The 12,694-nt window shown below is 40.9% G+C and overlaps 1 protein-coding gene and 1 long non-coding RNA gene across 3 annotated transcripts; one reads left to right on the top strand and one right to left on the bottom strand.

The window, feature by feature from the left end:
- Positions 1-1,578: 1,578 nt before the first annotated feature.
- LOC134088151 (uncharacterized) lies at positions 1,579-2,945 on the bottom strand. The gene is made up of 3 exons (XR_009939898.1): positions 2,849-2,945; positions 2,631-2,673; positions 1,579-1,705 (listed from the first exon to the last, which is right to left on the bottom strand). It is a non-coding gene; the product is annotated as an uncharacterized LOC134088151 (long non-coding RNA).
- A 299-nt stretch (positions 2,946-3,244) lies between these two features.
- Positions 3,245-12,519, top strand: smim29 (small integral membrane protein 29). 2 transcript variants are annotated; one of them, XM_062541608.1, is made up of 5 exons: positions 3,245-3,349; positions 5,468-5,806; positions 6,647-6,672; positions 6,792-6,897; positions 10,281-12,519. In XM_062541608.1, exons 2-5 carry the CDS (start codon positions 5,699-5,701, stop codon positions 10,347-10,349), a joined length of 309 nt encoding a protein of 102 aa, XP_062397592.1. In that variant the 5' UTR covers positions 3,245-3,349; positions 5,468-5,698; the 3' UTR covers positions 10,350-12,519. The 2 variants fall into 2 exon arrangements, with proteins under 2 accessions (XP_062397592.1, XP_062397593.1); XM_062541609.1 differs by lacking the exon at positions 3,245-3,349 and adding an exon at positions 3,360-3,443.
- Positions 12,520-12,694: the final 175 nt, after the last annotated feature.

Raw genomic sequence — 12,694 nt, 5'->3', positions numbered from 1 at the left:
CATTCCAAAATCACACTGATTTGCCACATATTATTCACATTCAATATACACTAATCAGCACTCAATTTAACTATTTAATACCACTATTGTTTTACATATTGGACTATAACCTCTACCATCATCAAACATGTTCTGAATACCTTTTTAGAAAATCCAATACTGCATGGCACAGTTCACCTTACCGTGACCACATAATTCATAGTTTACCCGCCAAGCCTATGAGGAAGTTGCAAAAACAATACAGCTTTGCACATATGGGCTTCAAACCTAGCTACTCAAAAGCCGCCCTAGCTTTAATGAGCTCAAAGCTCAGAAGATCAAATGGGGAAAAATGCAACAAAAAATGCACAAAAGTCTATTTTTCCAAAACGCTAATCCAAGTCAAAGTCTAGACAATTAGACTCAAAGGAGCAGGGTCTGAGTCGAGTCAATATAGGGAGACAAGGCAAACAAATCCAAAAGCAAGATCCAAAACACCTTAAACTGCCTGGGTCAAGCAAAATCCAGCAAGACAGAACATGAGTTTATATTATGACTTGAGAAGCACAGGTATTCATGGAGACATAGCAAGGATACAGACAAAGACCAGCATTTAGATAACACAATAAAGAAATGGGACATGTGACCAAGGATAATGGGGGACAAGAGGATAGGGTAATATGTTACTAATTTGGGAGACAAAAATGACAACACAATCTAATCTTTGGTGACATCTAGTGGCCAAACAGTTAACACTCTGCCAAACATTGTGTCAGGGACATGGTTTGACCAAAACTGAAATCCATTTAAGTATAGCAAAGGTAAAGGTATAGGTCTACAACAAAAGTAGAAATCAATTAAATTAACAACAAAAATCCGTTCAGTGGTTTAGCTATTGAATCTCAAAATGTAAGCACATGTGAAGAGTTCATTTGCAAAAGCAGATTAGCTCTGATACATTTTTCACAAACGTTTGTTTAATTGTGAATTTACAGTTTATTGAATTAAATGCATTTTATCTGTAATATTGATAATATCAACATTTAATCGTAATTTCAATAAAACTGAAGTTGGGTTGTTTTGATTAGGCTAGATGCATTTTTACTTACGTAATCACAACCAAAAGGCAGTTTGATTGACATCACCTGAAATGCCCAATAACATATTATGTTTTTTTTATAATTGTAAAACAGGAAGGGTGTTGCGCCAGTAAATCCAGTCCTGATGGGTGCGTCAGTTCAGTTTTTATAATTGTAAAAATGATGTCTGCTTTTGCAAGCAAACTTTCAAACATCATGGACTTAAGTAAGTAAGTGAGAGAAGAGCATCAGCTCCTGTTTCACTATGACCTGTCACTCTCACTCCCATTACAATTTGCCTAGAAACAGATGATATAATGTCCCCCTACATAACCTGTTTTTCACTTGTAGGCCTTCACATAAAAGAAAAGAGTCTAAGCAAGAACTTAAAATGCATTGAAAATGCCTTTTATGCTATGTGTGAATTGCCATACATTTGTATGCAAACAGCCATTCCAACAGCACAATGCACATGGGAGAAACAGAAAGGTCAAAAAGTCCAAACAAATGCAGTTCTCACCTCATAGCCTAAGCAATCACCGTGCTCAGCCAGCTCACTTTGCCAAAGTGGGCTTTTATTGGAGGTGCTGATAATGGTTGGTTAGTATATACTTAGAGTCAAGGTAGCAAACGTTTACCTAAAGCAGCTTACAAAACAATGAAACAGGGAAAAAGTGACAATATCAATAAACATTTCAATAGACCTAACTTGATGACAACATGACTGATTTAGTACATCATTACATTACATTACAGTAAATTAATTAAGAAAATAAGATGACCTATAAACATGGTCTGGGATGCATATTGATATGTTTGCTGTGTATTCTAGCCTACATATGCTACTGTGCATAGTGACAGTCTCAATTACTTCATATTGTCTGCCTTCTTATAGTTTGAGGAGGATTAGCTTGGATAGAGATATGTCTTCCTTGATATTACAGCGGGGGTGCCAGACTAGGCAGTGGGCCGGAGTTGTTTAAATTACACCTTGTGGGGGCCGACATCATAATTTTTCTGCATGGTGATATACTCCTTCACAACACCCACATGAACAAATAATGTATCATGTAAGCTGCTGTCTGTCACATTGTTCTTTCTTTCTTTCTTTCTTTCTTTCTTTCTTGAGATGTAGGCTACCCTTCATGTCAGTCTTTGTCTTTTGCATCAGCATAGAAAGTAAATGGCTAAGCCCACATATAATGTATTGTGTCAGTGCAGCAAGCCACATTTTTCCCTTTTCTGCATCTTTTTCCCAAGGACGGTTTGCAGACTTAGGTTAATAAATCTATCATAGAGATATTGCTACATGTTGCTGGGCCCATGGCCAGCTGTACACAGGTTACACAATAACTTTTTTTCATGTGGATCTCAACAGAATTGACAGCAAACAGCACATCAGTGTTTCCCCATGAAAAATGTCCAGCAGCAGTGCTATAAGTCACAGGAAGTTGGTAACCCTGCTAAGCTATTAGGGGGTCCAGGGGGCAGACTTCCCCATAAGAACATCTTGACAAATAATCCCTTACATGATGACTTCTTATGAATTTTATGAAATTAAATGTGACTTACAAGCCTTACAAATGACAACCATCATCAAATTCAAGGCATCTAGCTGTGAAAAAAGATGGCAATAACAAAGCATGATTAGGCCCATCATTCAGAGCGTACCCTGTGTTATAAGACTGAGGGGCCCCAATCAGATATTTAGGTGAATAACATAACCTGTGTCCTTTGACTGAGGGGCCCCATTCAGATATCAGGGGTGGGCAACATATTAGCGACTTTACCTAGAGGTTTGGTCTTCAGGGCCCCCTGAGCCCATGAGCCCCTGGGCCTTGGTCTGGTAGACAGCTCAGTAATTCACCTCTGGAAATAGGCTACATAACATGTCCCCCTCTCTTCCAGGGGTGGCCACATGAAACCTAATGGGGGTACAGACCTGACCATACATTTGACTCCCGTGGCACAGTATGGAAATCAGGTGAACCTGATTGAATGACAGATTGTGCCCGGAAGAGAACATGATCAACGTGGGCTGTGCGCAAATATTAACTCCGCCCCTTATTGAGCTCAGCCCCGATCTACGCAGTGTAGTCAGGGGCCTTTCGTAAGGATATGCTCAACGTGGGCTGAGCTCACCGATAAGCTCCACCCCACATTAAACCCAGCCCCAATCTGAACACTGCAGACAGAGGCTTCACGGTAGAATTGACAAGTCATTCTGTCGCCGCCCACTTATCTTATTTCTCCCTCGTGTTTTTCTTCCTGGAGTCAAGGCTAGCGTTCAGGTGAGTGCCCGTATGATTCCTGCCTCTTTGGCTTCTTTTTCTTTCGCGGCGTGAACAAAGATGACCGACGCATGCATATGAAACATGGAGGAGGGTTGGTTATTCTATTGTTGGCAACTATAGGTCGCACGAGGAATTCAGTTTGGCTGTGACTGCAGAACTATTTTGTCGTTTACGTTAAGGCTAAGGGCTGCTAGGTCACTGTATCAACAAACACTGATGAAGAGGTCTCATTGATCGCTTACTGATATCTTACATTCCATTGATCTGCTGCTGTTAGGCTAATCTGTGATGAAAGATGAGCGTTATTGAATGGTTTCCGTAGGAATATTTAATTTGGTAAGCCTAACTAGAATGGACAGGAGCGCAGTTTCCACTACGTTTCCATGCGCACCATATTCCGATGAAGGTCCTTACGGTTATGCCTATATTCAGAATATAAACATAAGGTGTTTACATGTGTTGAGCTACGGGAATGTTCCCGTTTACATGTTAATCGACCTATTCTAAATAAACCAGACGTAGCCTAGTAGGCTATCTGCGTCATGACGTCTCAACTGTCTCTTTGAGAGGTTTCCACCGCTTATTTATCAGCAGCGCGCACAACCATTGCGTCTTGCACAACCTTATAACAAATATTACGAATTCCATGACATTCATAATTTCAGGCTTGAATAAAATATTAAAAAATGAAGGCTAACCTGAATAGAACCTCTAGGGAACGTTCCCTTGTATGGTTTGACCATAAACACCATTTGACACCAGTGTACCCCATGCAAGGGAACATTCCTTGAACGTTTGTTAAAGGTTACAAAATATAACCTTAATAGAACCTTTGGGCAGGTTTGCTGAAGGTCACACAAAACATCTGGAATGTTCACTGAAAGGAAGGAACACTTTAGAGAATGTTCTTAGAATGTTGTCTAAAGGTTTCATTTTATTCAACCCTGTGAACATCCCAGACATTTATGGGATGTTCACATAATGTTCATATTCATATAGCATGCAGGAGAAATAATGTTGAAAATCGCCTATTAAAGAGAGTCAGAAAAACGTTTATACTGGCTCCTCTGCTTGAGTTTTGAACATAGTTCAAAGAAAGTTCCTTGAACCAAAGACTTTACCATAAAGGAACGAGCACGGAAACCATCACAGAACGCTAAGAAGATATTCCTGAAGTCATACGCAATTGGAATATTACTATTCTGATTAAAACAGGAACATGGTGTGTATGGAAATGTAATCTTGCAATGTAAAATAATTGAAATTGAGATCAATGGTGGTGCTGTGCCATGTTTAGGATGGCCCATACTACAGCCCTCCACGAAAATACTTTCACAAACATTACTGCAGCTCTGAAGTAGGCTGACAATGCAGTACAATGTGGTTTCATATCAAAAATATCAATTTCTGCAGTGCAATACAATTTTATTTGTACGCAAATACCATGCCCCGAATACTGCATTTCTATAGCAATATGATCTCCAAGGAATTCCTTGATTTTTTTTTTTGTTGCAATTTTTTGCCCAATAGCTTTTTTGTAGCATTGCTGATAAACAAACAAACTGAACCTGAAACAACCTTGGCGGAAGTAACCAGCTGAAGCGAAAGCTACAGGGGGGATTCCAAGTAGGCCATGTGGTTTAGTGCCCAACCTGGGTAACTCGGTGACCTTGTTTTGCAAAGAGAATTAAGCCATTGGAGGTTTACCGCTTAGATGTGTGCTGCTCAGTCCCCAACTTAAGCTGGTTGTGGTTAGGCCTACCAGGCACTAGAATAGTCTTGGAGATTATTCAAGACTCACCTGCACTTCATTGCAGAAAGTCAAATCTTTCAAAATCACCGAAAGCCATAACATCCTACAATTTCAAAATGAAAGTGACTGATAAGACAGGCTGTGATAACCTATAGCAGCCGCTTACTGTAGCACTTTGTTTTTAAAGATGGCAGACCAAGAAATTGTAACATCAGCTTTAGTTCCATACACATCTTTTTTTTTTCAGTCACGCCAATAACACACTCTCTCCACACCATGTCAAAAAGGCGAGTCCAGTAGTCATTCGCTGCATATCTTTCTTGCTCTGTACTTCCACCAAGCTCCTCCTTCTCTTTAAACAGATTTCACACTGATTAGTGAGAGGGGAGAAACCATGTGGAAGTCACATGAATCCCGACGATGAGGCGTAAACAACTGGGAGGAAACCTGAGGAGCGCTGCACTGCCTCACAAACGCTCCACCACGGTCAGGGACGAGGCTCGCCACTTCTAAAACCAGGGGTGCACCCCCCTTTCCCTCCTCCTCTTCCTCCTCCTTCCCCCTTCCTCCTGCCCCCATCCTTGGAACGCGCCATGAACTCTACCACCCAGCCTCCCTCCATCGCAGACAAAGACGTGGCGGTGGGCTACGTGCTGGTCCCCCTCTTCCTCGTCACCATCATCGGGATCGTGACAGCAGTGGTAAGGTGGCTCGGCTATAGCGAAACAAAGCTGTATGGAGAGAGCTTGCTGTACGTTTGCGTCAGGAGTCGTGACAGGGTATTTACTATAAGGAGGGATTGTGTGTGCGTGTGTGTGTGTGTGTGTGTGTGTGTGTGTGTGTGGCAGTGGTGTGGTACAGGGACTTGAATGAAGAATGCAGAATCACATGATGGAAACGTCTCAAACGAGTTAGCCTCTAATGAGACGCACACACAGGGATTCATTTTCTGTAGTCTGCGGCAGGAAGTCTAGCTTGAAGAGTCAATTCAATGTTATTATTTAATGCTGAATCGTGCTCAAAATCAATTCTTAGACTGCAGACAACAAGGTTTTGTAAGCTAGGCACATTCACCGGTCCCACATTCTGGAAGAAGTCTGTACTGGTCTGTCTCAGGCTCTATCCTAACCAATCCAAAACTGAGAGAGGCCTGTAAGCATGATACGCCTATTCAGGATGCCAGTTAAAACCAGTTATGGTGATTGTTGGTGGGAAGAGTGGAGTAGACAAGCTTGAATCTCTCACCAACTCAGTTGACTTGTATGGCTGATATTGTAGTTTAAATTGTAATATTTAGTAAAGTCATAACAGCTTTCAAGAAAATATATTTGCACTACACAATGTCACCATATTACCTTTATTATACAATAGACAAAGTTTGGTGTTGGTTGTTATACTGTAACACTGTACTGTAACTGTCCTAGAAAGCCTAGAGAAGTCCTGTGTCTTTGCTTCTCTATTTGTTGTGTTTTGTTTACTATGGCATTGAGCTGGTATTTGTAGTACAGAGATATTTAAAGTTACTTCTGCTTTGATTGCAGGTGCTGTACATACGGAGGAAGCGAAGGTGAATTGCCTCATGCCTACTCAACCGTCACAACGGTTCAGTTTTGTTGTTGCAATGACACACCACAGATGTAGCCTGGATGTCATACTTATGAAGTGCTTTGTTTGTCCCTGTTGAAGGCTTGACCGGCTGCGACACCAGCTGCTTCCAGTTTACACATATGACCCCTCAGAAGAAGTGAACGAAGCTGAACAAGAAATGCTCTGGAGGGAAGAGGACACTAAGGTGGGTGACTACAATTTGACATGAAATTGATATGTTGTCCAAAACAGCATAACACTGCTTAACTGATGATCGCCAATACGGTCGTTCGAACTTGCCACATACAATGCCTATAAAACGTAGTCACCCCCCTTGGATATTTCCACTTTTGCTAAGTTCATAATTGGTAACGTTTATAAATGAACCTTAATCAATTTTATTTGCCCTTTTCTGCAATCATTTTCAAAATCCCCTCTTTAATGTCAGTGAAAGCAGATTTCTACAAAATGATGTTAATGAATTGGAAATATATAAACCAAAGTAAGCAACTGCTTAAACATTCACCCCCTTCAAGTCAGCATTGAGTATAAGCATCTGTGGCCACAATTAATACATGGAGTCTGTGTGGATATGTCCAGTTATGTACTGTTATGTACAGTTAGACTTGTACATCTGGATACTGCAGTTTTACTCAAAACTGCTCAAGCTCTGCCAGGTTGGAATGTGATCAGGTGTGAACAGCTCTTTCTGAGTCCAGCCGCAGATTTTCTATAGGATTGAGGTCTGGACTTTGACTCGGCCACTCAGTTTTTTTGCTGTAGGCTTTGGCTTATTGTTTTGCTGGAGAGTAAATGTTCTCCCAAGTCAGACCGAATCAGATTGTCCTCCAGGATTTCCATATATTTTGCAGAATTAATTTGACTTTTTTTTTTAATTTTACGTCCCTGTATAAGACCTCCAGGGCCTGCTGTTATTCTTCTTCTTCAACGGTCACTGTTTGTGGCGATAGCCTGCTCTAGGCAGATTTGCACAATTGCCATGTTCCTTAAATTCCTTAAATTCCTTAATGATGGATTTCACTGAACTTCAGAGGATGTTCAGTTGTTTTAAACATTTTCTTATATCCATCTCCTCACTTATACCTTTCAATAACCTTTTCCTTGAGTTGTTTGGAGTATTCCTTTGTCTTCCTGGAATTATAGCCAGGAATACTGATTGACCAGTGACTGGACCTTCTAGGCGCAGGTGTCTTTATATTACTCAGATGATCTTGTAGAAGGGGTGTCACTTGCGCTCAAGCCTTGTCGGTGCTCACAGTCCAGGACCACAGGATCAGAAACGCTGGTGGGGCTACTTCTAATAGACTAACCCAGAGATGACCGGAGCACTCAGATTACGTTTGACTCTGAGGAAGACGCAGTGCGTCGAAACGTCTGTCTGTTGTGCACCACAATAAAAAAAGTTATTTAGTAATCTGAGTGCTCCGGTCATCTCTGGGTTAGTCAATTAGAAGTAGCCCAGCCAGCGTTTTCATTACTCAGATGATCTCCACGTCAAATTAAATGAACAAAGATTTCTCTAGGAGATAAAAAGGGAAATATCCGAGGGGTGAATACTTTTTATGACACTGTCGATTAACATTGCTACTCATCTGAAGCCTGTTTACAAATTTCACCAGTGTGAAAATCATCATCATTGTCAACAGCAGGAAGGTGAGATCCATGATTACTGCATTAAAGAACCACTGTAGTGTAGAGCTTATGAACATGTTAACATGTTAACAATGTTAACAGCCATTCCCTGAATGATGCCATGTCCACCAACTGTCTTTATGATGTAAGACTTTATTGTTTAGATCACATTAAGAGGAAAAAGTTTACAAGGACATTTAAATTACGTTTTTTTTTCACTGACATGTCATGAATTAGCCAATACTAATTTTCTTATTCTTATACAGTAAAACACACTCCGTAGGCAGTATATTTATTTATTGTGTATAATTAATAAAAGATGCTGATGTCTCATTTCCACATATTTTCCCCACATATCCCCCCATACCAGATAATGCACTGAAAGAACATAGACAACAGTCTTCAAAGCAACACTCAACTTCATAAAAGGGTCTGAATTGTGAATTTAAAACCATTATAAAAACCTTGATCCGCTTGATAAACAAAATCCCTGTGTTATTGAAGTGTAGCACTCCATGCAGTCTTTATGTGGAACAGTAGCCTATATTAATTATAGTAGCCTATATATGGCGCTACGTGACGTAATGCTCAACACAGCACAATAGGTATATCAGAACTATCAAACCTTAAAGTTGCTAGGCAACAAGATCATTCAGAGGTTTCTTGTTGATGGGTTAGATCCACACAGTGAGTGCCTTTCTGCGGTTTAGGAGAGTGAAAGCCTCAAGGATGTGGTGATGGTAGACCGTAGTGGTGGTGATCACTGTGTAAGGATGTATCCTGAGAATTCCGAGTTGGTGGAAATGTTTATTTTGCAAATGGCCTGTGCAATCGATGTGGTTTGTTGCGTGTAATCACTCATTTGAAATGGAGTCTTGTCAACAACATTGCGATTTGCAGTCATCTGAGGGCATGGAAAAAGCAATTTTCTATGCATGCAACAAGTGGCAGTGTGATGTTGCTCTTGTCAGTGAGTGCAGTCATTTGATTTCAGTGCAGTCTTTTATGCAGAATTGCTATTTCATGAACCTTACATTTTCATAAAGTGATTTGTTCTTTATAGCTCTATGTTCTATTTGTACACTGTTCCTTTAATGTGTATGCCCTAACAGTTATGAGGCGAAATCAGTGGCCCTTTTTTTTTAAACTGCATTGTTTTGTCCTTTTTACTGAAGGTTACCTTTTACACTGAGGGCCTTACAGGGTAGCTACACCAGACGCGTAACTGAAGCGTTCCGTTCGTGTCGCGTAAAATCCATTTTAGAAGATGGGTCTATTTTTTTCGAATGTACGCGCCACCGTTGTGTCTGGTGTAGCTACTTCCATTGACTACAGTGATAATTAACTGCTGCGACCGGTTGCATCATACGCGTCGCGAACGGAACGCTTCAGTTACGCGTCTGGTGTAGCTCCCCTGTTATCATGTGTAAATAATATAATGTTCCATTCCATCAGTGTCTGCTATAGAGCACCCAAAGACAATGCCATTCTATGAAGATGACGCGTATCGTGTCAAAAAATGGTCCAACATCCTTTCCTAGCCAATCTTCCTTGACCATGATGGAAAAGGCAATAGGCAAGGTGATATGAAGAATTCAGGAACTGGAATGCTGGACTTAGGAGAAGCCTAAGTGTAGTTCTAAAATAATTAGAGTGCTTTTTACGCTCATTAGGCGACGGCAGATGTTATTGACCTGTTGATCAGTTGTTCTGGTCTCCTTTCATAAATGATAATCCATTTAACCGTGTGCTGAAAATGAGAAAGGAAGGACTAAGAGCATCTTTCCAAAGTAGTTAGAGAACTTGACCTGCTCTCTCATCATGGCCGCCAGATGGCTGCCTTAGATACCTCTGGGTCATTTTACTCAAGTTCCTTTCACCAGCACCAGAAGACTCTAACCTCTGTGTCATTTTCAACTCTCTCTGTGTATTCAGGTGGTGCAGAGCTGGGTGAGAAACTACCAGCAAGATCGCCCTCTGTTGATGAAAGAAGCTCAAGGATGAAGAGGACGGGAGGGCATCCATCGAAAAAGCATTTCAGCTGCGCATTGTGGACGACACACGCTCTGGCGTCCACCATCAGGGAGGATCCCAGGTATCTTCTGAGGGGCAGGGATGTTGTTGCACTGCGGGCACCTTGCCTGACCACCACCCTGTGTCTTTCTTAACCCCACAACGTTCTTATCTCATCTCATCACCTCTCATTTTCCCATTTCATTTTAATCGAGTCTCATCTCAGGACTCAAATAACCACTGCTGACACGCATCACTGTATATAGTTACAACTTTCTGTTACTGGTACATTTACTGTGTTGGTTGCATTTATTGTATTTTATTTGTGTTCTGTTTGTTTTGTCTGTTACAAGTTTATTTATGGAATGTTTTTATCTCGTGTTAATGTGTTGCTGACTACTGAAACCTGAGGAATACCTTTTTAAGCATAGGTGTGGTTAGGTAGTTCACACTGAAATGGATAGCATAATTATTTAAAGACGCACCTTAATATATCCCTCCTCATGCACGGTGTGTGCGACAGGACTTCTCTACCAATGCGAGGTGAAGAGTCAGTAGTCAAGTGAAGTGTCCTTCTGAATGCAATTAGATAACAGACATCCATCCCCACGTGAGCATTTCTCCATGGTAGCTGGCATTGAAGCCGGAAGTCATAACTATTTTTCTGGGACTATGACAAGATCTGTGTGGCCTTGAAGGAGACGGAGAGGGGAGGTGACACTGGGTTGGATCTAGCTCTAATGTGGCGAGCCCAGGGTACGATCAGATTCAGAGCCGGGCCAGGTGTGGTTAAGTGAAGTGGAGAGAAAGGGTCCCGTGGACCACCTGGAGAGAAAGGGTCCCGTGTCCCTGAAGGACCTTTTTTTGTGTGCTTTTTTTTTTGTCCTGCCTTTTTTGGCCCTACTGTCCTTCCATCCGTCCGTGTCTCTTTTTGACCGTGACCCCGTGTTTGAGTGCCGTGCTTTGCTGTGACTAGCTCTGAAGGAATGTCCCGCTGAGGGCCATCTCTTTTAGAGCCTCATAAGGATGGATGCAGCATCCGCTCTGTGGCATACCAGTGGGCTGAGTGGGCCCAGCAATCAGGAAACGTCTTTCTGCGACTGAACCGAGAACAGAACAACACAATCATCATAATTAAGTGACTCACCTTGTTCAAAAGCATTCTTCCGCTTTTCTCCCCAAAGTGAACGTGATTGCTATGCTTATTTATGAAAGGAAAACATTACTATACGTGTAGTTCTTTTGGCTGCCTTGGTGGTCAGATGCTAAATAGACTTGCACCAAAAAAGACAACCAAGTGTCCGCATAAGACACGCTATGAACGTTGCTAAGAGAGCTAAAGCTATTGAAGCTGTTTAAGGTCACTGCTGAATTTCTCCCATACTGGATATGTCAGCTGGGTGAACATGAAGGCTCATCTCAGCTTTGCACTGCAGTCCCTGTGACATCCACAGGAGGGCCTGGATGCACAGGAGCCATGCAAAAAAAAAAAAAAAAAACATGCAGCCTTTGATTGTAACTGGTCTTGCTTTAGATGTTTTTGTGATGAATCTGCTAATGAAACTGTGTAAGATGCACCTAACTGTTTACAGAGTTATGGGTCTAAAGCTCTAGCAAGCAATAAGGTCATTTGAGCTAAACTGTATTTATGTTCTAAGATGCAATAGTTGACTTAATTTGAGTGCTCTAAAGAAAAGGTATCTGGTCCTCAAACCATACACATTGTTACATTTGTCTGAATTACTTTGGCACATTTTGTTAAACATATGTAATTTTTTTTGAAAACCTTTTTTGTGTAAAGTGAACCTCTTCATTGGCTTCAATGTACTAGCAGTTTTTCAGTTTAGGTAATACCATTCAACTTTAATATTAACAAATGGCAGAAATGTTTTTTCTTGCTTTTTCATACAATTTTAACAATGTCAACAAGAATTGTGCCAAAGTAATTTCGAGACTGTGAGATGCATTGTTGCAATACAACCTAATATGCTCGTCATGCCAATGCAATGAAACTCACAACTGCAACAGATCAAGCATGACTGCCCATATCCAGAATATCTTGATTCGGTGAATCCAGGCCCTTTACAGCACATGACACTTGAATTTTTATATGAGTGGTAATGTATGTAAAAATAAATAAAAGATAAATTGTTTTTAAAAAGTCTGTAAGTATTTGTTTATTGAAGTTCCGATCTATTTTCCATTTGACGGTCTATCTGTGTGTAGGCCACACATTTACCTAGTTGTATGCAAGTAAATTATCAGTTTTATATTACGGTATTGCATACGATTTATACACAAATAAACACAATACTGACCAGCAACAAAACAAAAGA

This window comes from Sardina pilchardus, chromosome 7 (assembly GCF_963854185.1).
Source record: "Sardina pilchardus chromosome 7, fSarPil1.1, whole genome shotgun sequence".
NCBI lineage: Eukaryota > Metazoa > Chordata > Actinopteri > Clupeiformes > Clupeidae > Sardina > Sardina pilchardus.
Note: the sequence above shows the minus strand (reverse complement) of the source record. Positions and strands in the feature narration are given on the sequence as shown.